We start from the raw sequence: 24,120 nt of genomic DNA, 5'->3' as shown, positions 1-24,120 counted from the left end.
TTCATCTCAGATTTGGTTTGGTTTGTGAAAACCTCTTTTTTTCTGGCTCCTCTGTCCTTTTCACTTGTGTCCATCAGTTTTTGAGAACCTTCTTTCTTTATGGCACCACAAGATGCTCCAGGCTTGTCTTGAAATATTTGTTCCCCAGTCCTAAAATCAGTCATTCTCCAAGGAATCCTTATTCCTTTTTGTAGAAATGGCATTTGGAAACCAAGTTCTGTGTTCCAAGTGTGTCCACTGGTACTGCAGTGGGTGTCACTGCTCTGTGTTTCAGGAGCTAGAGAGAGGAGATGAGTGGGTATAACTATATGTAAAATCCCATCCAGTACCACAGGGATCTTCCGTGCCTTGCCCTGTTCTACATATGTGTCTTCCATTGCCCTGGATCTCAACAACACTAACTGTCCTACAACGAAAATAATTTCAGGATATCTACACCCATATCACTACAACAACAAACCTGCTGGGAGGAGTTCAGGACTTCTTTGTCAGTTTTGAAAGATAGTAATTATTACAACTGCTGGGAAAATTGGTTTCCTAAATTTCTTCATTTTTCAAGTCACATAATTTAGGAAAGTTAAGTGACTTTTCCGAAGCCACACAGTGAACAGGTGTATAAGCAAGGGCTACAAGCCAGAATTTTTGACACCATGGCAATTGCTTTAAGGATTAAAATGAACCTTCTCAATTACATAGCTGCATTTCAGAAAAGACAAAAGACAGTGTCCTTCTCCAAAAGGTATTTTCACATTCAGCAATTCTGATGTGAACACCAATGCCTTAGTTCCTCCCATAGACATTCTGATCTAATTGGTCTGGCTGTGGCCTGAGTATAGGGAGTTTTTCTCCCCAGGTGAATATAATGCATAACTAAGGCTGATAACCACTGCTTTAGCTTTTAATGAGGATAGCAGTGGCCTCTGGGTTTAGCTGCTGCTTTGCATTTTTGTCAGTTCCCAGCTTCAGTAGCATTAAAAATTAAATTTCTGAACATGGGTAGAGAATATTCTGGAAGAGTAGGCATCCGAAAATCCTGCAATGTTGATGAGCCTCTTGAGAGCAGGATCAGCGTTTGCCTTTTCACCACCGTGTCTGCAGCCTAGCATGTGAAAGATGCTGGATGGTGTTTTATAAATGAATGAATAAATGGCAGTGTAATGGGACTATGGAAACTTTTTTTTTTTTTTAGGCTTTTCCATATTTATTGAATTTTAAAATTATATATATATGTGTGTGTATACATACACACACACGCACACACACATATATATATTCAGAAGGGAAGATAGTAAACATCCTTAAACTGTAAAATGAAATCCCAGTGCAGAATGAATACCCAGCCTAAGGTGTATGTTGATGTGCTGTTGGCAGGTGGGCCCAGGAGCTCATGAAAGACACTTCGTGCTCCTGAGTTACACACTGACAGGGGGCAATACCATGAGCCCTTATGATGTACCAGTGTATGCTGGGCATATGAACTTGCATCATATTATAATATATAATGCCTCCTAATTTGCTTAATCCAGGGTTTGTGAAATATTTCCATAAAGTCTTTGTGTCTTTATGGTATACCTGTGATATAGATGTAGTTCTGGTTTTACAAATGAGGAAACGGAGGCTCCATGAGGTGAAGGTTTTCACTGAGCTTCAGAAGAGCAATAATTTTCTGTAGTGCTGTGTTCCCAGAGCCCAGCACAGTAGATGGCACATAGATGCCCTATAAAAACTGATGAATGAATGGATGGATGGATGGATGGATGGATGCATATATGTGTGTGTGAATGGGTGATAAAGCTGAGACTCAAACTCAGATTGACTCCAAGTCCCAGTGTCCATAATGCAGCATTTCCAGAGGAGAAGGAAGAAGGAGTCCTATATGAGAATAAAGGGAAAGATCTATAGAGAGAAGAGACAGTAAGGGATAAATTGTAGTAACAGGTTCAGAGATTTGGGGAGGAATTAGGGATTATGGGTGCAGCAAATGAGCATGACATTTGGAGGTAGGATGCCTATAGTCAAGTCCCAGTACCGTTAACTAGCTGTGAGATCATGAGCGTGTCAGGAAACTTCTCTGAGATTTGGATTTAAATTTAAATCCATTTAAATCCAAATTTTTAAAGTGGGGTCAACATGAAAAAATGCTCAACATCACTTGGCACAAATCAAAACCACAATGAGATACCGGTCAGAATGGCTAAAATTAACAATTCAGGAAACAAGAGATGTTGGCAAGGATGAGGAGAAAGGGGAACCCTTTTACACTGTTGGTGGGAATGCAAACTGGTGCAGCCACTTTAGAAGACAGTATAGAGGGGCGCCTGGGTGGCTCAGTCGTGAAGCGTCTGCCTTCAGCTCAGGTCATGATCCCAGGGTCCTGGGATCGAGCCCCACATCGGGCTCTCTGCTCAGCGGGAAGCCTGCTTCTACCTCTCCTACTCCCCCTGCTTATGTTCCCTCTCTCGCTGTGTCTCTCTCTGTCAAATAAATAAATAAAATCTTTAAAAAAAAAAAGACAGTATGGAGGTTCCTCAAAAAGTTAAAAATAGAACTACCCCATGATCCAGCAATTGCACTATTAGGTATTAATCCAAAGGATACAAAGAGTGATTTGAAGGGGCACATGCATTCCAATGTTTATAGCAGCAAAATGTCCACAATAGCCAAACTATGGGAAGAGTCCAGATGTCCATCAACAGATGAATGGATAAAGTATTACTTTGAGTATTACTCAACCATCAAAAAGAATGAAGTCTTGCCATTTGCAATGATGTGGATGGAACTAGAGGGTATTATGCTAAGCGAAATAAGACAGTCAGAGAAAGACAAATATCATGTGATTTCACTCATGTGGAATTTAAGAAACAAATCAGATGAACAAAGGGGAAGGGAAGGAAAAATAAGACAAAATCAGAGAGGGCGACAAATCATAAGAGACTCTTAAATATAGGAAACAAACTGAAGGTTGCTGGAGGGGAGCTGGGTAGGCGATGGGGTACCTGGGTGATGGGCATTAAGAGGACACTTGTTGGAATGAGCACTGGGTCTTATATGCAACTGAAGAATCACTAAATTCTACCTATGAAATTAATAATACACTATATGTTAATTAAATTTAAAATAAAAATAAATTTAAAAATAAGTATTTATGGATTAAAAATATAAAAAAAAATAAAGTGGGATCAATAGTACTGCCTACCTCCTTAAGAGTGTTGTGTAGATTGAAAGCAGTAATATACACAAACATAATTTGTACATAAATGTTAGTTATTTTATTATCACTGTTACTTTGGGTTTGGTGCATGAAAGGGTTCCTAGAGATCACCACATTTCAGTTTCTCATTTTATCTCTTTAAACACAAGTCACAGCTGGTCTTTGTATTTTGGAAACAGCCCAGCATGTATGCAGCAAGTTCTTAAAAATTAGGAGATTGTGGAATCAGAATTCTACTTAAATTCCCGGCACAAACTAATAATCATTTTTGTAAAGCTTGAGTAAGATCCTTTGCCTGGTTCCAAGTTGTCATAGTGTTGGCTGTGTTTACTCTCCTGCAGTGAAATGCAAGAAGTGTGAAATTGAAACCTACTTGTGAAATTTCAAAACATCTTTGTTTACTCTTGGGCACTAACCACGTTTGTACTTATAACAAACAATGATTAATCTTAATCATTGACATGTAAGTAGTACCTTAGTGAGTGAACGTATTTTGCTTTATTCTCTGTTCTTGTCATTTGGTAGTTTCTCTTCCAGTGAAAAAACCGAATGTGCTTAGAAGGTGGGAAGAAGAGAAAAGATGGCACAGTAGGAAAAGCCAGGGCTCTTCAGGCTTGGAGTCAAAGACTTGGATTCAAGTCCCAGTTCTGCCACTTGTTGGTTGTGTGACTTGAAAAAAAAATCACTTAACTGCTCTGAACTGCAGTTTGTTTGTCTGAAGAAAATGATGGGGCTATTAATACATACCTAAAAATGTCACTGTGGAGATTAAAGGAAATGTATACCTGCAATTTCTTTAACTATTAGGAAGGTTAATGGTGCTATCAGTCAAGGTCATTTCCACTAAAGTCACTGAAAACAATAACTCGGGACACAGGAATTAGAGGCTACTCAAAATAGCATTCCTCTGTGTCTCTCTTTTTGTTTCTGTAGGTAGTTCTTCATTTGCCAGCAAACCCACCACGCCAACTGGATTGGGTGGAGGATTTCCACCTCTCAGCTCACCGCAGAAAGCATCTCCCCAGCCCATGGGGGGAGGGTGGCAGCAGGGAGGTGGCTATGGCTGGCAGCAGACACAGTCGAAGTCACAGACCAGCGTCCCCCATTCGTCTCCCCAGAACCGACCCAACTACAACGTGAGCTTCTCAGCCATGCCTGGGGGGCCGAGCGAACGTGGGAAAGGATCAGCTAATTTGGGTAAGGATGATGGTGTGTAGCCTGACCAGAGGGTAGCCCGTATTGTCATACTACACGTATGTATGTGTGTGTGTCCGAAGAAGGAGACAGAAAACAATCCCAGTGCTTTCTGAGTGAATCTTACAGCTGTAGAGGCACACCGTGATCCCTACCTCCCACTCTGTGCCTGAAGTACCTGGGTTTACCATGCTCTTAACACTTGCGTTATTTTGTGACTTGCGTTATTTTGAGACTTGTCTGTCTCTTTCCACATGGAGACCGGAGGGAGAGCAGGGACTGTGTCATGTTATCATTAGCACCTAGCTTAGTAGCTCTAACTGAATATGGAGTGGATATGAATGGAGGGGTGGCTGGTTCTTGAAGCTGTTATTCCTTTGGAAGAGGGGGTAGGAGAGAAAGGTTGGAACCTTGCAAGCACTGTTCATATTTGCCCTTGGATCCTGATTAGAAGAGTGTGTACATCTTGGACATTTGGTCTTGCTTATGCTCTGGTTGGTGGATGTTTCTGAGATCATTCGGTTTTCTGTGATGGTTTTTTTCCTCTCTCTTCTAAGAAGAAAGTTAAAAGAACACAAAATGGGCCAACAGCTAAGGCTAGAGGATGCTCTGGAAAGGACTCTTTCTTTTCCCTTTTTTTTTTTTTTTTGAATGGGATTCTTGATAACAAGGAAAAAATAATGTATTTTGCCTTGTGGGGATGGTTAATTTTGAGTTTCTTAAACAGCCTATTATAATGTATTTTACATTTCAATTGATCTGATCATACTCAAGAACTAAATGTATAGATGTTTAGGGACATGGTGAGGAAACAAGTCTTTCTCTCTGTGGAACATGGAAAAGGAAATTCTACTTTTTCTAGTAACTGTAGCTAACATTGAGGGCTTACCATGTGTCAGGTGCTTTTCCAAGCAGTTTCATGTATTATTTCATATAATCTTCAAAACCAACCCCATGTCGTAGATTAAAAAATCTATGACAGAGATAAATAATTTCTTTTTTTTTTTTTAAAGATTTTATTTATTTATTTGACCGAGAGAAAGAGATAGCGAGAGCAGGAACACAAGCAGGGGCCGTGGGAGAGGGAGAAGCAGGCCTCCTGCCAGGCAGGGAGCCTGGAGTGGGACTCGATCCCAGGACCCTGGGATCATGACCTGAGCCGAAGGCAGACACTTAACAACTGAGCCACCCAGGCGCCCCACAGATAAATAATTTCTTAAGTCCATACAGCTTGTAAGTGACAAAGGCAAGATTGGAACCTAGGCAATGTTGCTCCAGAACCCCTTCTCTTTAACTGTCACACTCTACTGGATATGACACAAGTGCCTTCTCAAAATAATAACATGACAGGGATTTTTTTCTTGGGAATATGTAACATCATGTTTGTTCTTTGGTTAGCAGTGGATATTGCTTAGACAATTCCATAGAGTCTTGTGGCTTTCCCTCCATTTTTGTTTTGAGTAGATGTAGGGTGATTGGCTTCAGTCAGCAGATATTTATGGACCATCTTCAGTGTAGAAAACATTGGGGATTATGGCAGTGAACAAGACAGACAAATTCCATCATCTCAGACCACTTACATTTTAGCATGTGCATGTGCGCGTGTGTGTTCAGAATGTCTTACAGTATAGAGATGACAAATGGGTTTCATTTCACATGCCAACTTTGGTTGATGGGCACTGACAGCATGGATTTCTGTGTTTTGGTTCTGTTTTAATGTAATAAACATTTAAAGAGGCACTATTCTAAACCCTTTAAGATGTTAAATTATCAATTCTCACAACAACCCTATGAGGTAAGTAGTATTGTTAACACCATCCCTGTTTTACAGATGAGGAAATTGAGGCATGCAGATGATAAGTGACTTGCTCCAAGGTTACATTGGCCAGTAAGTGGCAGAGGTATAATTCAAGCCTGGGGAGTCCAGCTCCAGAGACTTTGCTCTTTGCCACCATACCTCTCTAAACATTAAGAAAGATTGTGAAGCCACAAGCAGACTTGGTGAAAAAGAGCACTGTTGTGAGGGACTCAAACTGTCAGCTGGGTGTGGGCAGGAAAGCAGTGGCATCTGTGGACTGCAAGTACCCAAACCCAAGTGTTAGTCCCATTGCTGATACTAACTAGTTGTATGACTAGGGCAGGTGGGGTTGGGGGGCATCACGAATATCCTTAGCTATGAAAAGATGATACAGTGGGAAAGGTGTTATGGAGTTGGATTTAGTCTTAACAATCCAGCCTGAAGTCCTATCTTTGCCACAGACATGGTATATGATTCTGGGCAAATCTCTTAGGTTCTCCAGACCTCATTTTCCTCATCTGTCAAATGGGCATGACAGTCTCATACCTTACTCATTGGGTAAGTTTAAGGAGTAAGAGGACTAATGCATGTGAAAGCACCTTGGAGACCCTAAGTGTTATGAGGTGATAGGATTTTATGTTTAAGAGTAAAAATTATAGGGGAGGAGCAAGATGGCAGAGGAGTAGGAGACCTAAATTTCATCTGGTCCCAGGAATTCAGCTAGATAGTTATCAAACCACTCTGACACCTACAAACTCAACAGGAGATCGAAGAAAAGAATAGCAACAACTCTCTGAACAGAAAAGTGACCACTTTCTGGAAGGTAGGATGTGCAGAGAAGTGAATCCCAGGTGATATTCAGGAGAATAGATGGTGGGGGAGGGGGCCTCCGTCAGCCACTCCTGGCAAGTGATAGAGCCCCAGAGCACAAAATCAGAACTTTTAGAAGTCTGCTTCCCTGAGGGACGTTGCTCCAGTGGCTAAGCAGGGGGTGGAACCCTCGCTGGGACAGTGTGGTCTCAGGATCCTTGGGGTCACAGAAAGCCCGGGGGTGCCTGAGTGCGGCAGAGCTCCCAGGTATCGGAGCGGGGAAGCTGGCTGCAGAGACAGAGCTGAGGAGTGGGCTCTCAGCTCAGGGTTGCCATAAACCATGATCCACGGCACAGTCAGGCAACTGCTCTTCCAACAGGGAACCAACAAGCAGCAGATCCGGGAAGACTCCCCTTCCTCCCCCAGGAGGAGTGGCTGGGAGTGCACCGCAGGAATCTGTTGGGTTTGGAGACTCCAAATGGCGTTGTGTGCCAGAGACAGAAATGCTCGGTCACAGGCCGGGTGAGCATGGAGTGCGGCCGGAGACCAGGGAGACGGGAGTGATTGACTGCTTTTTTCTGGGGGTTCACTGAGGAGTGGGGCCCCAAGTTCTCGGCTCCTCCGGGGCCATTTTCATTCTCGTCCTCCAAAGCTGCATGGAAAGCTTGCAGGGAACAAAAGCTCCCAAGAGCAAACCCAAGCAGATTACCTAGCCTGGCCCAGCAAGGGCAGGGCCACCTCCAGCAAAGACATTTGAGAACCACGGCAACAGGCCCCTCCCCTAGAAGATCAGAAAGAACATCCAGCCAAGACCAAGTTTACCGATCAATGAGAATGGCAGAACTCCAGCACTAGGGGAATACAGCACAGAGAATTCATGGCTTTTTTCCCATGTCTTTATTCTTTCAAAGTTAATTTTTTAAATTTTCTTTATTTTTTTCTTTTTCTATTTTTTTTACATTTTTCTTCTTTCCTTTTTCAACCAACTTCTTATCAATTCCTTTTTTAAAATCTTTTTTGAATTTTCATCTTTATAGTCATATTCCATCCCTTCATCATATTTACCCTTATTTTTGTATATATATAAGTTTTTCTTTCTTTAAAATTTTGGGAGGCAGTTTCTTCTAACAGACCAAAATACACCCAAAATCTAGTGTGTGGCTCTGTTCTATTCACCAGCCTGATCATTTTTTTTTTTCCCTTTCTTTTCCCCCTGGTTTTGGGTCTCTTCTGATTTGTTTAGTGTATATTTTTCTGGGGTCGTTGTTACCCTTTTAGTATTTTGTTCTCTCATCTATTCTTCTCTGGACAAAATGACAAAATGGAAAAACTCACCTCAAAAAAAAAAGAACAAGAGGCAGTAACCACTGCTAGGGACCTAATCAATACGGACATTAGTAAGATGTCAGAACCAGAGTTCAGAATGATGATTATAAAGATACTAGCTGGGCTTGAAGAAAGCAGAGAAGTTACTAGAGAATCCCTTTCTGGAGAAATAAAAGAATTAAAATCTAACCAAGTCAAAATCAAAAAGGCTATTAATGAGGTGCAATCAAAAATGGAGGCTCTAACTGCTAGGATAAATGAGGCAGAAGAAAGAATTAGTGATACAGAAGACCAAATGATGGAGAATAAAGAAGCTGAGAAAAAGAGAGATAAACGACTACTGGATCATGAGGGGAGAATTCAAGAGATCAGTGATACCATAAGATGAAACAATATTAGAATAATTGGGATCCCAGAAGAAGAAAGGGAGAGGGGGGCAGAAGGTATATTGGAGCAAATTAAAGTGGAGAACTTCCCTAATTTGGGGAAGGAAACAGGCATCAAAATCCAGGCATCAAAATCACAGACCACCCCCCTCAAAATCAGTAAAAATAGGTCAACACCCTGACATCTAATAGTAAAATTTACAAGTCTCAGAGACAAAGAGAAAATCCTGAAAGCAGCTTGGGACAAGAGGTCTGTAACCTACAACAGTAGAAACATTAGATTGGCAGCAGACCTATCCACAGAGACCTGGCAGGCCAGAAAGGACTGGCATGATATATTCAGGGCACTAAATGAGAAAAATATGCAGCCAAGAATACTATATCCAGCTTGGCTGTCATTGAAAATAGAAGGACAGATAAAAAAGCTTCCAGGACAAACAAAAACTAAAAGAATTTGCGAACACCAAACCAGCCCTATAAGAAATATTGAAAAGGGTCCTCTAAGCAAAGAGAGAGCCTAAAAGTAACATAGAACAGAAAGGAACAGAGGCAATACAATGGCACTAAATTCATATCTTTCAGTATTTACCTAGAATGTAAATGGGCTAAATGTCCCAATCAAAAGACACAGGGTATCAGATTGGATAAAAAAAACAAGACCCATCTATATGCTATCTGCAAGAGACTCATTTTAGACCGAAAGATACCTCCAGATTGAAAGTGAGGGTGTGGAAAAACCATTTACCATGCTAGTGGACATCAAAAGAAAACTGGGGTGACAATCCTTGTATCAGACATTAGATTTTAAACCAAAGACTATAATAAGAGATGAGGAAGGACACTATATCCTACTTAAAGTGTCTATCCAACAAGAATATCTAACAATTGTAAATATCTATGCCCCTAAAATGGGAGCAGCCAATTATATAAGCCAAATAATAACAAAATCAAAGAAACACATCGACAACAATACAATAATAGTAGGGGACTTTAACACCCTCCTCACTGAAATGGACAGATCATCTAAGCAAAAGATCAACAAGGAAATAAAGGCTTTAAATGACACAGTGGACCAGATGGACCTCACAGATATATTCAGAACATTCCATCCCAAAGTAACAGAATACACATTCTTCTCTAGTGCCCATGGAACATTCTCCAGAATAGATCACATCCCAGGTCATAAATCAGGTCTCAACCAGTACCAAAAGATTGGGATCATTCCCTGCATATTTTCGGACCACAATGCTTTGAAACTAGAACTCAGTCACAAGAAGAATGTTGGAAAGAACTCAAATACATGGAGGCTAAAGAGCATCCTACTAAAGAATGAATGGGTCAACCAAGAAATGAAAGAAGAATTAAAAAAATTTCATGGAAACAAATGAAAATGAAAAAAACTGTTCAAAATCTTTGGGATGAAGCAAAGGCGGTCCTAATAGGAAAGTATATAGCAATACAAGCCTTTCTCAAGAAACAAGAAAGGTCTCAAATACACAACCTAACCCTACACGTAAAGGAGCTGGAGAAAGAATAGCAAATAAAGCCTAAACCCAGCAGGAGAAGAGAAATCATAAAGATCAGAGCAGAAATCAATGAAATAGAAACCAAAAGGACAGTAGAACAGATCAATGAAACTAGGAGCTGGTTCTTTGAATTAATAAGATTGATAAACCCCTGGCCAGACTTATCAAAAAGAAAAGAGAAATGACCCAAATCAACAAAATCATGAATGAAAGAGGAGAGATCACAACCAACACCAAGGAAATACAAACAATTATAAGAACATATTATGAGCAACTATATGCCAGCAAATTAGACAATCTGGAAGAAATGGATGCATTCCCAGAGATGTATAAAACTACCCAAACTGAACCAGGAAGAAATAGAAAACCTGAACAGAAAGGAAATTGAAGCGGTAATCAAAAATCTCCCAAAAAACAAGAGCCCAGGGCCAGATGGCTTCCCAGGAGAATTCTACCAAACATTTAAAGAAGAACTAATACCTATTCTTCTGAAACTGTTCCCAAAAAATAGAAATGGAAGGAAAACTTCCAAACTCATTTTATGAGGCCAGCATTACCTTGATCCCAAAACTAGACAAAGACCCCATCAAAAAGAGAATTACAGACTGATATCCCTGATGAACATGGATGCAAAAATTCTCACCAAAATAGTAGCCAATAGGATCCAACGATACATTAAAAGGATTATTCACCACGACCAAGTGGGATTTATCCCTGGGCTGCAAGGTTGGTTCAACATCCACAAATCAATCAATGTGATACAATACATTAATAAAAGAAAGAACAAGAACCATGTGATCCTCTCAATAGATGCAGAAAAAGCATTTGACAAAGTACAGTATCCTTTCTTGATTAAAACTCTTCACAGTGTAGGGATAGAGGGTACATACCTCAATATCATAAAAGCCATCTATGAAAAGCCCACAGCGAGTATCATTCTCAATGGGGAAGAAACTGAGAGCTTTTCCCCTAAGGTCAGGAACACAGGAGGGATGTCCACTATCACCACCGCTATTCAACATAGTACTAGAAGCCCTAGCCTCAGCAGTCAAACAACAAAAAGAAATAAAAGGCATCCGAATCAGCAAAGAAGTCAAACTCTCACTCTTTGCTGATGATATGATACTTTATGTGAAAAACCCAAAAGACTCCACCCCAAAACTGCTAGAATTCATACAGGAATTCAGTAAAGTGGTAGGATATTAAATCAATGCACAGAAATCAGTGACATTTCTATACAGCAACAACGAGACAGAAGAAAGAGCAATTAAGGAGTCAATCCCATTTACAATTGCACCCAAAACCATAAGATACCTAGGAATAAATCTACTCAAAGAGGCAAAGAATCTGTACTCAGAAAACTATAGAATACTCATGAAAGAAATTGAGGAAGGGCGCCTGGGTGGCTCAGTTGGTTAAGTGACTGCCTTCGGCTCAGGTCATGGTCCCAGAGTCCTGGGATTGAGTCCCACATCGGGCTCCCGGCTCAGCGGGGAGCCTGCTTCTCCCTCTGACCCTCTCCCCTCTCATGCTGTTTCTCTCTCTCTCTCTCTCTCTCAAATAAATAGATAAATAAAATATTTTTAAAAAATAATTTAAAAAAAAGAGAAAGAAATTGAGGAAGACACAAAGAAATGGAAAAACGTTCCATGCTCATGGATTGGAAGAACAAATATTGTGGAAATGTCTGTGCTACCTAGAGCAATCTACACATTAAATGCAATCCCTATCAAAATACCATCCACTTTTTTCAAAGAAATGGAACAAATCCTAAAATTTGTATGGAACCAGAAAAGACCCCGAATAGCCAGAGGAATGTTGAAAAAGAAAAGCAAAGCTGGCGGCATCACAATTCCAGACTTCAAGCTCTATTACAAAGCTGTCATCATCAAGACAGTATGGTACTGGCACAAAAACAGACACATAGATCAATGGAACAGAATAGAGAACCCAGAAATGGACCCTCAACTCTATGGTCAACTAATCTTCGACAAAGCAGGAAAGAATGTCCAATGGAAAAAAAGACAGTCTCTTCAACAAATGGTGTTGGGAAAATTGGACAGCTACATGCAGAAGAATGAAACTGTGGTATTTCCTTATACCACACACAAAAATAGACTCAAAATGGGTGAAAGACCTCAATGTGAGACAGGAATCCATCAAAATCCTAGAGGAGAACACAGGCAGCAACTTCTTCGACCTCAGCCACAGCAACTTCTTCCTAGACACATTGCCAAAGGCTAGGGAAGAAAGAGGAAAAATGAACTATCAGGACTTCATCAAGATAAAAAGCTTTTGCACAGCAGAGGAAACAGTCAACAAAACCAAAAGACAACTGACAGAATGGGAGAAGCTATTTGCAAATGACCTATCAGATAAAGGGTAGTATGCAAAATCTATAAAGAACTTATCAAACTCAACACCCAAAGAACAAATAATCCAATCCAGAAATGGGCAGAAGACATGAACAGACATTTCTGCAAAGAAGACATCCAAATGGCCAACACACACATGAAAAAGTGCTCAACATCACTCGGCATAAGGGAGATCCAAATCAAAACCTCAATGAGATACCACCTCACACCAGTCAGAATGGCTAAAATTAACAAAGCAGGAAACGACAGATGTTACGAAGATGTGGAGAAAGGGGAACCCTCCTACGCTGTTGGTGGGAATGCAAGCTGGTGCAGCCACTCTGGAAAACAGTATGGAGGTTCCTCAAAAAGTTGAAGATAGAGCTACCGTATGACCCAGCAGTTGCACTACTGGGTATTTGCCCCAAAGATACAAATGTAGTGATCTGAAAGGGCACATGCACCCCAATGCTTATAGCAGCAGTGTCCACAATAGCCAAGCTATGGAAAGAGCCTAGATGTCCATCAACAGATGAATGGATAAAGAAGATGTGGGGTACACAGACACACACACAGACACACACACACACAGAGGAATATTATGCAGTCATCAAAAGGACCCCAAAATCTTGCCATTTGCAACGACATGGGTGGAACTAGAGGGTATTATGCTAAGTGAAAATAAGTCAGAGAAAGACAATTATCATATGATCTCACTGATATGAGGAATTTAAGAAACAAGACAGGATCATCTGGGAAGGGAGGGAAAAATGAAACAAGACGAAACCAGAGAGGGAGACGAACCATAAGACACTCTTAATCTCAGGAAACAAATTGAGGGTTGCTGGAGTGGAGGGGGTGGGAGGGATGGGGTGGCTGGGTGATGGACATTGGAGGAGGGTGTGTATTATGGTTAGCTCTGTAAATTGTGTAAGACTGATGAATCACAGACCTGTGCCCCTGAAACAAATAATACATTCTTTGTTAATAAAAATATCTTTGGTGGATTAAAAATAAAAAGAGTAAAAATTATAATGATTTTTAAAAAATTCTGTTACAGAAGGGAAACAAAAAGCAGCTGACTTTGAAGACCTACTTTCTGGTCAAGGTTTCAATGCACACAAAGACAAAAAGGGACCTCGAACAATAGCTGAGATGAGAAAGGAGGAAATGGCTAAGGAAATGGATCCTGAGAAATTAAAGGTGAGTGAGCCCCTGGCCAAGTGTGATTATTTGGTGTGACTGTCATGTGACAAGGTCCCAGGTGTGGAGCCATCAATGTTCCTGGTTCCTGGCTTTCTCACTGTTTCCCCCCAACTTTCAACCAGACTAGTTCTACTTTTATCTGTTTTGATTCTAGAAGTCTAGGTAGCATTGAATTTGGGGGAAAAGAATAGTTCCCCATTAAAAAAAAAATTGTAAACCAGGTACTCCTGGTTTAGCCTGGAAACAAAAGGGTAGTTATGGGGATGAATTGTGTGAGGTAGTGGAGAATGGGTTTGTAAAAGATCAAGAGAACTGGAATGTTCTCACAGATGGAAAGGGTGAATTTCTACCTGACAAAGTACTAAATATGCTGACGCTAGAACTAACTGGGAGATGGTGCTCTAATCTGTTGACCACATTAAAGGATCTCCAGGACCAGGATTAGCACAGCCAGTCCATCTTACACATTTTGAAAAAATGTAACATAATTCCAGATTTGTTAAAGATACATAGATTCTTGGATACTCTTTTGAGGGCAATATGGGATCCTTTGTTTGCACGTGCCTTTACTTCATGTAACACCAGAGAGGTTTCATATTTCTTCCAAAACTCTATGCTCCATCTCAATAACATCTGTTCATTAGGCAAACTCTTGACAGTTTTCTTTGAAAGAAAGTGGTTCATTTCTTTTAAACTATGCTTGGTTATTTAGCTGGTACAGGGTATTTAGTTGCTTGGGAGAGTAGCCATCATTCACCAACAAATACCCACTGAACGAACATCCGTTATGTGCTAAATACTGGTGCATTCTTACAAACCCTTCAACTTAATCACCTCATTTGCTCAAACTGAGAAGATTCAAATTATGAGCATTCATATAACTACTTGGATTCATTCATTTAACAATTTTTGAGCTGTGTTTTGAACCAGGCATGTTATTTGGCTCCTGAGTTATACTGATGTATAAGAAACAGGACCTTTTCTCAAACAACTCTGCCTAATGGCAAAGAAAGACAAACACATGGATGATTTCAATAAAGTATCACACATATGACAGAAACATGTTCAAGGAATTAGCTCAAAGAAATTTGTTCTTTTTTTCAAGGGGTACTTATTTAGTGTCTGTCTGCCAGACACTCGACAGAGGCAGATAACAGAGACCAAAGTAGACATGGGTGTGCATCCATGGAGTTCACGCTTTAGGAGTGAGATTAACTCCGAGGTGGGGCCGAGAGGAAGGAATTCAAGCAGTCAAAGGCGAACAGTATGAAATTCCTGAACAGGCTTTAAAAGGATGATGAAGGGTCAACCAGAAAGACCAGGAGATATAGGTGGAAAAGGATCCCAGGTTGAGGAAAGAGCTTGAAGTATTCACAGAGCCCCAAGTAGTTGATGTTGCTGGGGCAGGAGGGGTTTCCAGAGTCTTGGTGGAGATCTTTGTGACTTGAAAACATTTGAATTTCCTAATTCCCTCTGTGTTGACAGATTCTGGAATGGATTGAAGGCAAAGAGAGAAATATCAGAGCACTTCTGTCCACAATGCACACTGTGCTGTGGGCTGGGGAGACCAAGTGGAAACCAGTTGGTATGGCAGACCTGGTAACACCTGAGCAGGTGAAGAAGGTGTACAGGAAGGCTGTGCTGGTGGTGCACCCAGATAAAGTGAGTATAACTTGCCCTTTACAAAGCAAGAGAAATTAAACTATGTAATACAATAATGGAGTGAAGGGGCTTTACTCAGGTGTGTGATTTACCACTGACTAACTTTTAGGAATCAGATATAAATTGTGTCCTGGCCTATAACAAATAGTAAGGGTGGGCTAAGAGCTGGACAGAGGAAAATTTTTCTGTTGTAGAGATACAGCAGTACGTTTAGCCACGGCTATAGGGAAGAAGCTTTAGAATGTAGTTGGCAGAACTGGTGGAAATCAACAAAGTATTCAAAATGGACCTAAATTTGTCATCCTATTGATGATGCCAGTTTATGTTTTCATGGAGGCATATCCACATATAGGTGCTCTACAATGTCAGAAACTACCACATGGCCCCGGTTGAAATCATCATAATACATAGAAACCTCTTAGACAGAAGTGAGTCACCTTGCTGTCATATAGATGAAGTCGGTGTTATTTATACCAGTCCTGTTATGTGAGGCTATGGTTGAAATGCCACTTGGGAACACATGCTTGAATTTGATAGATTTGATTTTCATTTCTCCATACTTCTGGTGATTAGTCTGAAGAGAAGAGTTAATGAGAAACGATGTGTTTCAGTGAATCAAAAGAGAATGAGAAACAAGAACCTAGAAAAACACACAAACTATGCCCATGTCACCAGTCACCAAGAACTTAATTTGTTTTAGAAATGGGAAAATAGGAATTTACATTTGATCTTAGCCAAAAGGCCGGGAAGTGATGGGAAAATAGGAATTTAGAAATACAATCAATTGTAGATAGGCTGTCATGAGCCTTTGTCATTGGTAGGTACTTCTGGAGAATGGGTGCGTCTTTCATTACTCAGTAAGTGCTCTGTAAGCACTCAGTAAGCGCATTCACTCACGGACGAGTTACCATATGTGAATTCCTAAGGGGAGGGAGTTCTGGGGAGGTCATAATAATCAGGGTCACATAGATTGAACTATAAAAAGAGAAATGGCCTATTGGAAAAACATTTCAATTACTTGGAGCCCCCACATTAGCAGTGAAAATTGTAAGACAAATAAAATTTGGGTCTGCAGTATCTAATGTGTTGTTTTGTTTATGTTTTTTCTACAGGCTACCGGGCAGCCTTATGAACAATATGCAAAGATGATTTTCATGGAGCTCAATGATGCCTGGTCTGAATTTGAAAATCAAGGTCAAAAGCCCCTGTATTAATTTATGAGCTTTTCCATCCCTGCTGCAGACCTGTGCTAATGCTTAGCGTGCGTCACAATTCCGAAGTTTTCACAGGTGAACCAAAAACTCCAGTAATATGTATCTAGTACTAAACTGTCAAATTACTCATGAATTAATTCCTCATTGATCAGGAATGTGGATGTTTGTTTCCTCAAGTCCCCACCATAAAAAGTCCAAAGCAGGGGAGGAACTTTTAGTCAGACGACCTTGTGGAGTTACAACATTCCAGCCTGTCCTCTGGGGAGCTGACTCAGCATTTTGTGGGGAAATGGAAAACAGGTCACCAAAGGCATAACACCCATCTCATTGTCTGAGAACAGGATTAATGAGCAAAAGCTATGATAATTGGATTACATGATGGATTTTAACTAATGGTTTTTAGATTTTCTTGGAAAGATGTAATTTGAGCCATGGCTTTACATAGATTCTAGGAACACAACCACCGAGTATTTTATTTTTATGGAAATTTACAATGGTCTTTAGCATAATACTGTATACTTTTTTTGGTCAAGAGGACTGACTGATGTAAAAGAACTTGAACTGTGGGAAGTGATTGTATTACAATCCAGTGATTGCCAGCTCTTCCTGGATAAGCTAAAACTTAGTGGAAATGCTGACTAAAGAAAACAGGGAGCTCTGTGGAGATAGAAATCTTTGTTCCTGGTCAGAAAGGTGGGCTGCTACCTTCCTCTCCCTTTAGAAAACTGTGGTTGCTTAAAGAAAATGTCTTCATGATGTAATTTCAACTCTAAACCTGATTTGAAAGAAACAATTTTGCCATAAGGCTTCATGCTCTTTCTTTTGCTTAGTCAAGAAAATGTTCTTAGCTGGAAACAGGTTGCGAGGCAGTTTGGCACAGTCACATTGTATCAGGACCGACATCTAGGAAGGAGTCCCTGTCCTCTAGGTTTGTGAGCAGTTGTGGTGAGAGCATAGAAACCCCACACTGAACACGAGTAATGAGGTAGGCGCAGCTGCGGTGGGAGAGCTGTGCTCACCTTCCCACTGAATCAGGTGGCTTGTCAGGATCCAGGCAAATGGTTCCCCTCCCACCTGTTGAAACTGGATCTCTTGGATTATTACAGTGGGGTTTATTGTTTTCAAAGTAGCTGGAGGTCCACAGGAACAGCATTCACACAGGGACATCTGTAAAAGCCAAGCAAGAAGGAGACCTTTGCAGACTTCACACTGGTTGGATTTCAGTCCAGTGTTTTGGCTGTTTCTCATTTTGAGGGCTCAGCAGTTGCTATCCCGTGACTTCAGGAAGTCTCTCTGGGTGTGCACATACACGATGTGCATAGTATATATATGCAAAGCAGATGGGCAAAAAGATTTCCATGCTAATCTTAAAAGTTCATGCTTAATATTGTGAAAAGCTTTCAAAAATTGTTTTTAAAAGACAATCATTTTTTGTTTCTATTTTAATTTTCTTGTGGCAAACTGTACCAGAAAAGCAGCATGTCAAAAATACTTTCTGTTCTATATGGAACTAACTCTCTTTCTTGCTTGCTTGCTCACTTTCTTGCTTTCTTTCTCTTCCTTCCTTTTTTTGTTATGTTTGTTATTTATTTTACCCTTTACTGACAATGTGAAACTCACAGAAAATGTTCTCTTTTTAATTAACAGCTGTACACTGTTCAAGGTAACCATAACAAAATAGGTGTTATTTATTAACGTATTATGAAATAATGTTTGATCCAGTATGTGCTTGTCTTATTTAAAATTGGAATGTGAGACATGTTGCTGTGACCTGGTTTTTTTTTTTTTTCTCATTCACATTTGTAGATATTGTGTGAACTACAGTATATAATGATAATAATTAAAAGGATATTATGTGAATGTCACGTACATTTTGAAATGATAGAACTATATTAGCTTTGTATCATTTTTGGGTAATTCATCAATGTTCACAGTATAAAACATCATTAAACATTATGTAATTAGCAATGAGAAAAAATCTTACCTAACTTATTGAATTTGGGATTTCCTTCATCTCTTTTCCAGATACATTATAATTCTGGACCCCTATTTATCTCAAAACTCTTAACATATGCAGACCAACAGGTTTTTGCATTCCTTTTAAATATCTGGTTGTGACAAAGCTTGTTGTTGATCAGATTCACTGTTTCATTCATGTTTATTGTAATATATTTTTTGTTTTGTAAATATGTTACACACAACAAAATGTGATTGGTCTAAAATATTTGTAATGTATATTAAAAGGCTCAAAAATATTTGTAGAAACTTAAGTTATTTTTGCTCTTATAGGAATTTAATGACAAGTTTGAGTTATATCTTCTGACATGATTCACTTTTAAGAAAAGTTATGGGAAAAGAATATGAAAAGCATTTAATACAATTGCATCAAAATGTAATCTGAGAGGATTTCTGGATTTATACTTTAACCACCCCCATACCGCCCTTTCCCCTATACACACACACACACACACACACACACTTACTTTGGATCATGCTACAAAAACACTGTTTCAGAAAGAATCAGCGTAGAAATTCTGGTCTCCTAGATAGAATATTAATGGATATTCAAAGCTGTGTTTGTATGCTGAAGCAAAGGGATTGATCCTGGGAGTCTGGGACTTTGTCAAAACAGATACAGCTGACCCCTGAAAAGTGCAGGGATTAGGGTTTCTGACCCCCCACACAGTCAAAAATCCATGTATAACTTTTGACTCCCCCAAAACTTAACTACTAATAGCCTACTATTGTTGACCAGGAGCCTTAATGATAACATAAAGTCGATTGACAGATATTTTGTATGTATATGTATATAATACAGTATAATATATAATGTTCTGTATTACAGAATACTGTATTCGTACAGTAAAATAAGCTAGAGAAAAGAAAATGTAAAGAAAATCACAAGGAAGAGAAAACACATTTACAGTACTGTGCTGTATTTATTGAAAAAATCCATGTATAAATAGACCTGTACAGGTCAAACCTGTATTGTTCAAGGGTCAACTGTATTTTAGTTCTTTAAGGATAGAAGCAGCATGTTCATTTGGAAGCATATGCTGCAAATCAAAAGCATTTGAATCATCCCTGTACTGTGTCTGTCTGGAAGAATGTTCAAGTTGGATCCTAATACTGCTGATGAAACACCATTGTGTAAGGAGTGAACACAAACGTTGGATTCCAGAAACAGTTTTCACAGCAACAGGACACTTTCCCTGCTGGAAACATCCATGAGGGAGTTTAGGTCAAATAAATAGGTTTTGGTTGTTCTTTTTAAAGATAAATCATGGTGTTTGTCATAATGGTACAGTATTGGTTTGAGATCAGAAGACTGCGTTTCAATCCTGGTTTTTCTACTTAAGGACTGTCATATTCGACAAGTTTCTTAAACTAAGGCTTAATTTTATCACCTGTACAATAGAGGTAATTGGAGCAACCCTGCAATGGAGGAATTAGGGACCGTATAAACTGCTATCAAGTGAGTACTCACGAAATAGGAGCTATTGTCATTGTTACTGATTGTAGGACAAAGTAGATCACTGCAGGTGAGTATTGGGGCTGGAATTACACTGAAACCTTGGGTTGTAGGGAGTGAACAACACAAATAGAAAAAAGCTTCAAAAGAAACTTGTGCCTTTGGCCCTTATTTCTACATCCTTGGAATGACAGAGATCTGCCTACGTAAAATGGCAGAGATTTGAATTGTAGGTTCTGTAAAGGGAATGGCTGTGTGAGAAAAAGTAGTGGTTGAGAGTTAAGGAGAGAAACTAACATTGACTGATTTCAATGGTTGCATCACCCTTAGGTTTGACTTAAGAATTGATTCGAGAGCCTACCCCAGTGCAGATGGTTGCCACTGCATCTATCTTGCATGCACGACCCCAGGTGCTATGATATACATTTGTTTTCTCATTTAATTCTCAAAAAGTTCTGAGAGGCAGTTTTTGTAAATCCTACCTCATGGAGACATTTACCCAGAGCTGGGGTTTGAAGCTAGACCTTTTCTGTAGGATAGGGAGAGATGGTACTGTGGATGACAAACTTACTAATTTTTGTTAATTCAACCAATATTTTGTGTAAACTGTATGCCAGATACTAATAGATATGTAAGGGAAAATCAAAATGAACAAATGGATTTGATTGCCCTGTAAAACACAGGAGGTTGCTGTTCTTCTAATTCCTACAACAGATATAGAGGGAGTAGTACGAGTGCTGACTGTCTGACTGTAGAGTTGGACGGTTTTGGGTTGTATCTCAGCTTCTCTATTCCTAGTTACTATTTGAGCCTCAGTTTTCCCATCTGCAAGATGGAGATAATATAACCTAGTTCATAGTGTGAGGGAATTCAATGCCAGGAGAAACTATGACAGTTTATCTAAAGTGGTTCACTGAAGTCCTAGGCAGCATGGTGGAGGATGTGGATCTTACACATCCAAGTCAGGGGTAGGTTTCAGCTTCTAGGGTTTTACTTTCTTTTTTGGTGACTCTTTTATTCTTGAGGAAACATGGAATGGGTAAGTGGACGAACAATTTTTCAGTGCTGCATCTGGCAAAAGGAAAGCAGATTTTCTTAGGGGATGGTTAAAGCCTTTAGAAAGAGGCTTTCTCTTTTAGAGTGTTTAGTAAACTGGAAAGGACAGATGGCGTGGGCAGGAACCTTGTTGGGAACTGTGATATTGTGATTTATAAGAAGTATATATCTGATCATTTAGATGACCAAAATATTTTTCTTACATATATTTGGTCTTCATCCACAGTTCCTGGCTCACTGCTCCCAAAACCCTTGGAATTCCCTTAAGTGTAGAGAGTGATAAAGATGTCTTTTGTTAATGAGATGACTTTTGGAAAGCGTCGAAGGATCCAGCTGGTTGCCAATGGAGCCAACCACGTTTTTAAGAGGGTTGGCACTTTCAGTCCTATCCCATGACCTTCGGGGAGGGGAGAGGGGCTGGAGGTTGAATCAGTTGCCAATGGCCAGTGATTTAATTGATTGTGTCTATGTAATGAAGCCTCCATAAAAACCCAGAAGAGGGGCGCCCGGGTGGCTCAGTTGGTTAGGCGACTGCCTTTGGCTCGGGTCATGATCCTGGAGTCCCAGCATCGAGTCCCACATCGGGGTCCCTGCTCAGTGGAGTCTGCTTCTCCCTCTGACCCTCCCCCCTCTCATGCTTGCTCTCTCTCAAATAAATAAAATCTTAAAAAAAAAAAAAAAAAACCAACCCAGAAGCATTGGTTTCAGAGAGCTTCCAGTTGGTGAATACCTGGAGATGTGGACAGAAGGGTACACCTGGAGCGGGCACGTGAGCTCAGTGTCCTTTTCCCACACCTTGCCGTATCCATCTCTTCCATCTGGCTGTTCCTGAGTGGATAGCCTTTTTTTTTTTTTTTTTTTTTTTTTGACAGAGAGATAGAAGAGCACAAGCAGAGGGAATGGCAGAGGGAGAGGGAGAAGCAGGCTCTGCACCGAGCAGGGAGCCCGATGCGGGACTCGATCCCAGGACCCTGGGATTGTGACCTGAGCCGAAGGCAGATGCTCAACCATCTGAGCCACCCAGGCACCCCGAGTGGATAGCCTTTTAAAATAAACCAGTGATCTAGTAAGCAAAATGTTTCTTTGAATTCTGTGAGCTGCTCTAGCAAATTAAACAGGAGGAGGTCCTGGGAACCTCTGATTTATAGCCAGTCCATCAGAAGTACAGGTAACAACCTCGACTTAAAACTGGTGTCTCAAGTCCAAGGTAGGTCAGAAGCATAGGTAACAACCTGGCTTGTGACTGGCGTCGGAGGGTGAGAGGTGCGGAGTCTCATAGGACTAAGCCCTTAACCTGTGGAATTTGATGCTATCTCCAGGTAGATAGTGTCAAATTGAACTGAATTGTAGGACACCCTGTTGGTGTCCAAGAATTGCTTGGTGTTGTGTGGGAAGCTTTCCTACCCCACCCCCAACCCCCTCCCACACACACTTAGAAATAAGGTCCAGGAACCTAATTTAGAGACGAATACTGTCTCTGCATTTTTCTGATTTCAGACATTACCCCTGAGCAAACACCTCATCTTTTTGCTTCTCACCATCTTTCAGTTTCTTACTGCTAAGCCTAAGGCACTCAAACCAAGCTGCACCTCTGAGGTAATGTCACTTTTCTCCAAAATCACTTCCCTTCTGTGGGATTGGCCTCAGGCTGACTTGGAAGGCTCCAGCAAACCTTTATATATGGCTTTTCAAACACTTGCTGGATGCCTGGGAATAGAAAGGGAAATGGGGAGATCTGACCCCATAGAAAATCCTAATCAATTAAGGGGGGAAAAGTCTGAACTTTCTCATGAGAGCAGCTTGGCACTATGGTAAAGGAGTTAAAAAGGACAGGCTTCCAGCCTATGGCTGGCTGATAGGCAGTTTCCCCTGAATGCTTTAACAGGTATTAGAAAGAATATGATACTCAAAAGAGGGAAAAAAACCATTCTCAACAATTTTGAGTAGATTGCAGGCTACAAAGTAGAGCACAGTGTAATTCTGGACCTGCAGGGGTCTACAGTGAGCCAGGTATTAGCAACACAATGTTTTTAATAAGTGTACCTTACATCTATGAGGAGAAATGGGACGGGCTAGAAAAACAAATTCACAGTTTTCAAAAGGTAAACTGAATGGGGATCCTGAAAGGTGGTGGTGGTGAGAATTTGTACTTCTCAGGCAGCCAGGGGAACCCCTTTATCTTTCAGTCTCTTTGAAAATTAGAAAAAAGCAATAGAAAAGGGGCAGTAGTTCTCAGCTACAATGAGGCATAAGTGGCCTGTAATCCAACCTCCAAAGAGCTGGGAAGTCCTACCTTTTCTGAGCCTCTTTTCATAAAGGTAAAATAAAGCACTGGATCAAATGGCTTTTAAGGTCTCTTCCAGATTGGCCCCACCAAGACAAAACCCCCCATTCCTGTGAGGAAAAGTAAGTACAAAATGGCCCCAGGAAGTTTAAATTGGCCTTGGTTACCTTCAGACTTTGAGGTCCTAGGGTCTAAGAATAGTATTTATTTAAAGGTTCATGAACGTTTCAGACGGAAAAGAGGTTATTGGTCTTCGTGTCTCTAAATAAACCAGGGTGTAAGGGAGAAAACGAGTGCTTGAAAAGTGTTAAGTTAGTATTAAGCAAGGCAAGTCCATGCAAATGCCAAGATCTTCAGGAGGGATGTCTCCTCGGGGCCTTTTCTCCGGTGCTCCCATCTCCAGCTCGGCCGCAGTCACAGGTAAACGCAGACCGGCACACACAGAAGCACGTTGGGGCTCAGAATAATGCTGCTCAGTAAGTCGGTGTCCCTTCCTTCCCTACCGATGGTAATTTCCCCCCTTCCTTCTCCCCATTTTCTCGTTCTCCACCCTCAGGCAGAGATTCCTTGTAGCCAGGAACCGCAATTCTGGGTCTTGGTTGCGCTGGACCTGAACTGGGT

General features: G+C 40.6%; 1 protein-coding gene across 4 annotated transcripts in view; it reads left to right on the top strand.

The window, feature by feature from the left end:
• DNAJC6 (DnaJ heat shock protein family (Hsp40) member C6) overlaps positions 1–18,942 on the top strand; it is a 145,825-nt gene extending 126,883 nt beyond the window's left edge. For all 4 annotated transcript variants that reach the window (XM_045897484.3, XM_064589015.1, XM_045897485.2 and 1 more), the window contains 4 exons: positions 4,145–4,408; positions 13,666–13,808; positions 15,297–15,473; positions 16,586–18,942. In XM_045897484.3, the coding sequence (XP_045753440.1) occupies positions 4,145–4,408; positions 13,666–13,808; positions 15,297–15,473; positions 16,586–16,687 (686 nt within the window). In that variant the 3' untranslated portion in view covers positions 16,688–18,942. The remainder of the gene's footprint in view (positions 1–4,144; positions 4,409–13,665; positions 13,809–15,296; positions 15,474–16,585) is intronic.
• Positions 18,943–24,120: the final 5,178 nt, after the last annotated feature.

This window comes from Mirounga angustirostris, unplaced genomic scaffold (genome assembly GCF_029215605.1).
Source record: "Mirounga angustirostris isolate CCGP_5_RB_7025 unplaced genomic scaffold, mMirAng1.0.hap1 SCAF_4, whole genome shotgun sequence".
Taxonomy (NCBI): domain Eukaryota; kingdom Metazoa; phylum Chordata; class Mammalia; order Carnivora; family Phocidae; genus Mirounga; species Mirounga angustirostris.
Note: the sequence above shows the minus strand (reverse complement) of the source record. Positions and strands in the feature narration are given on the sequence as shown.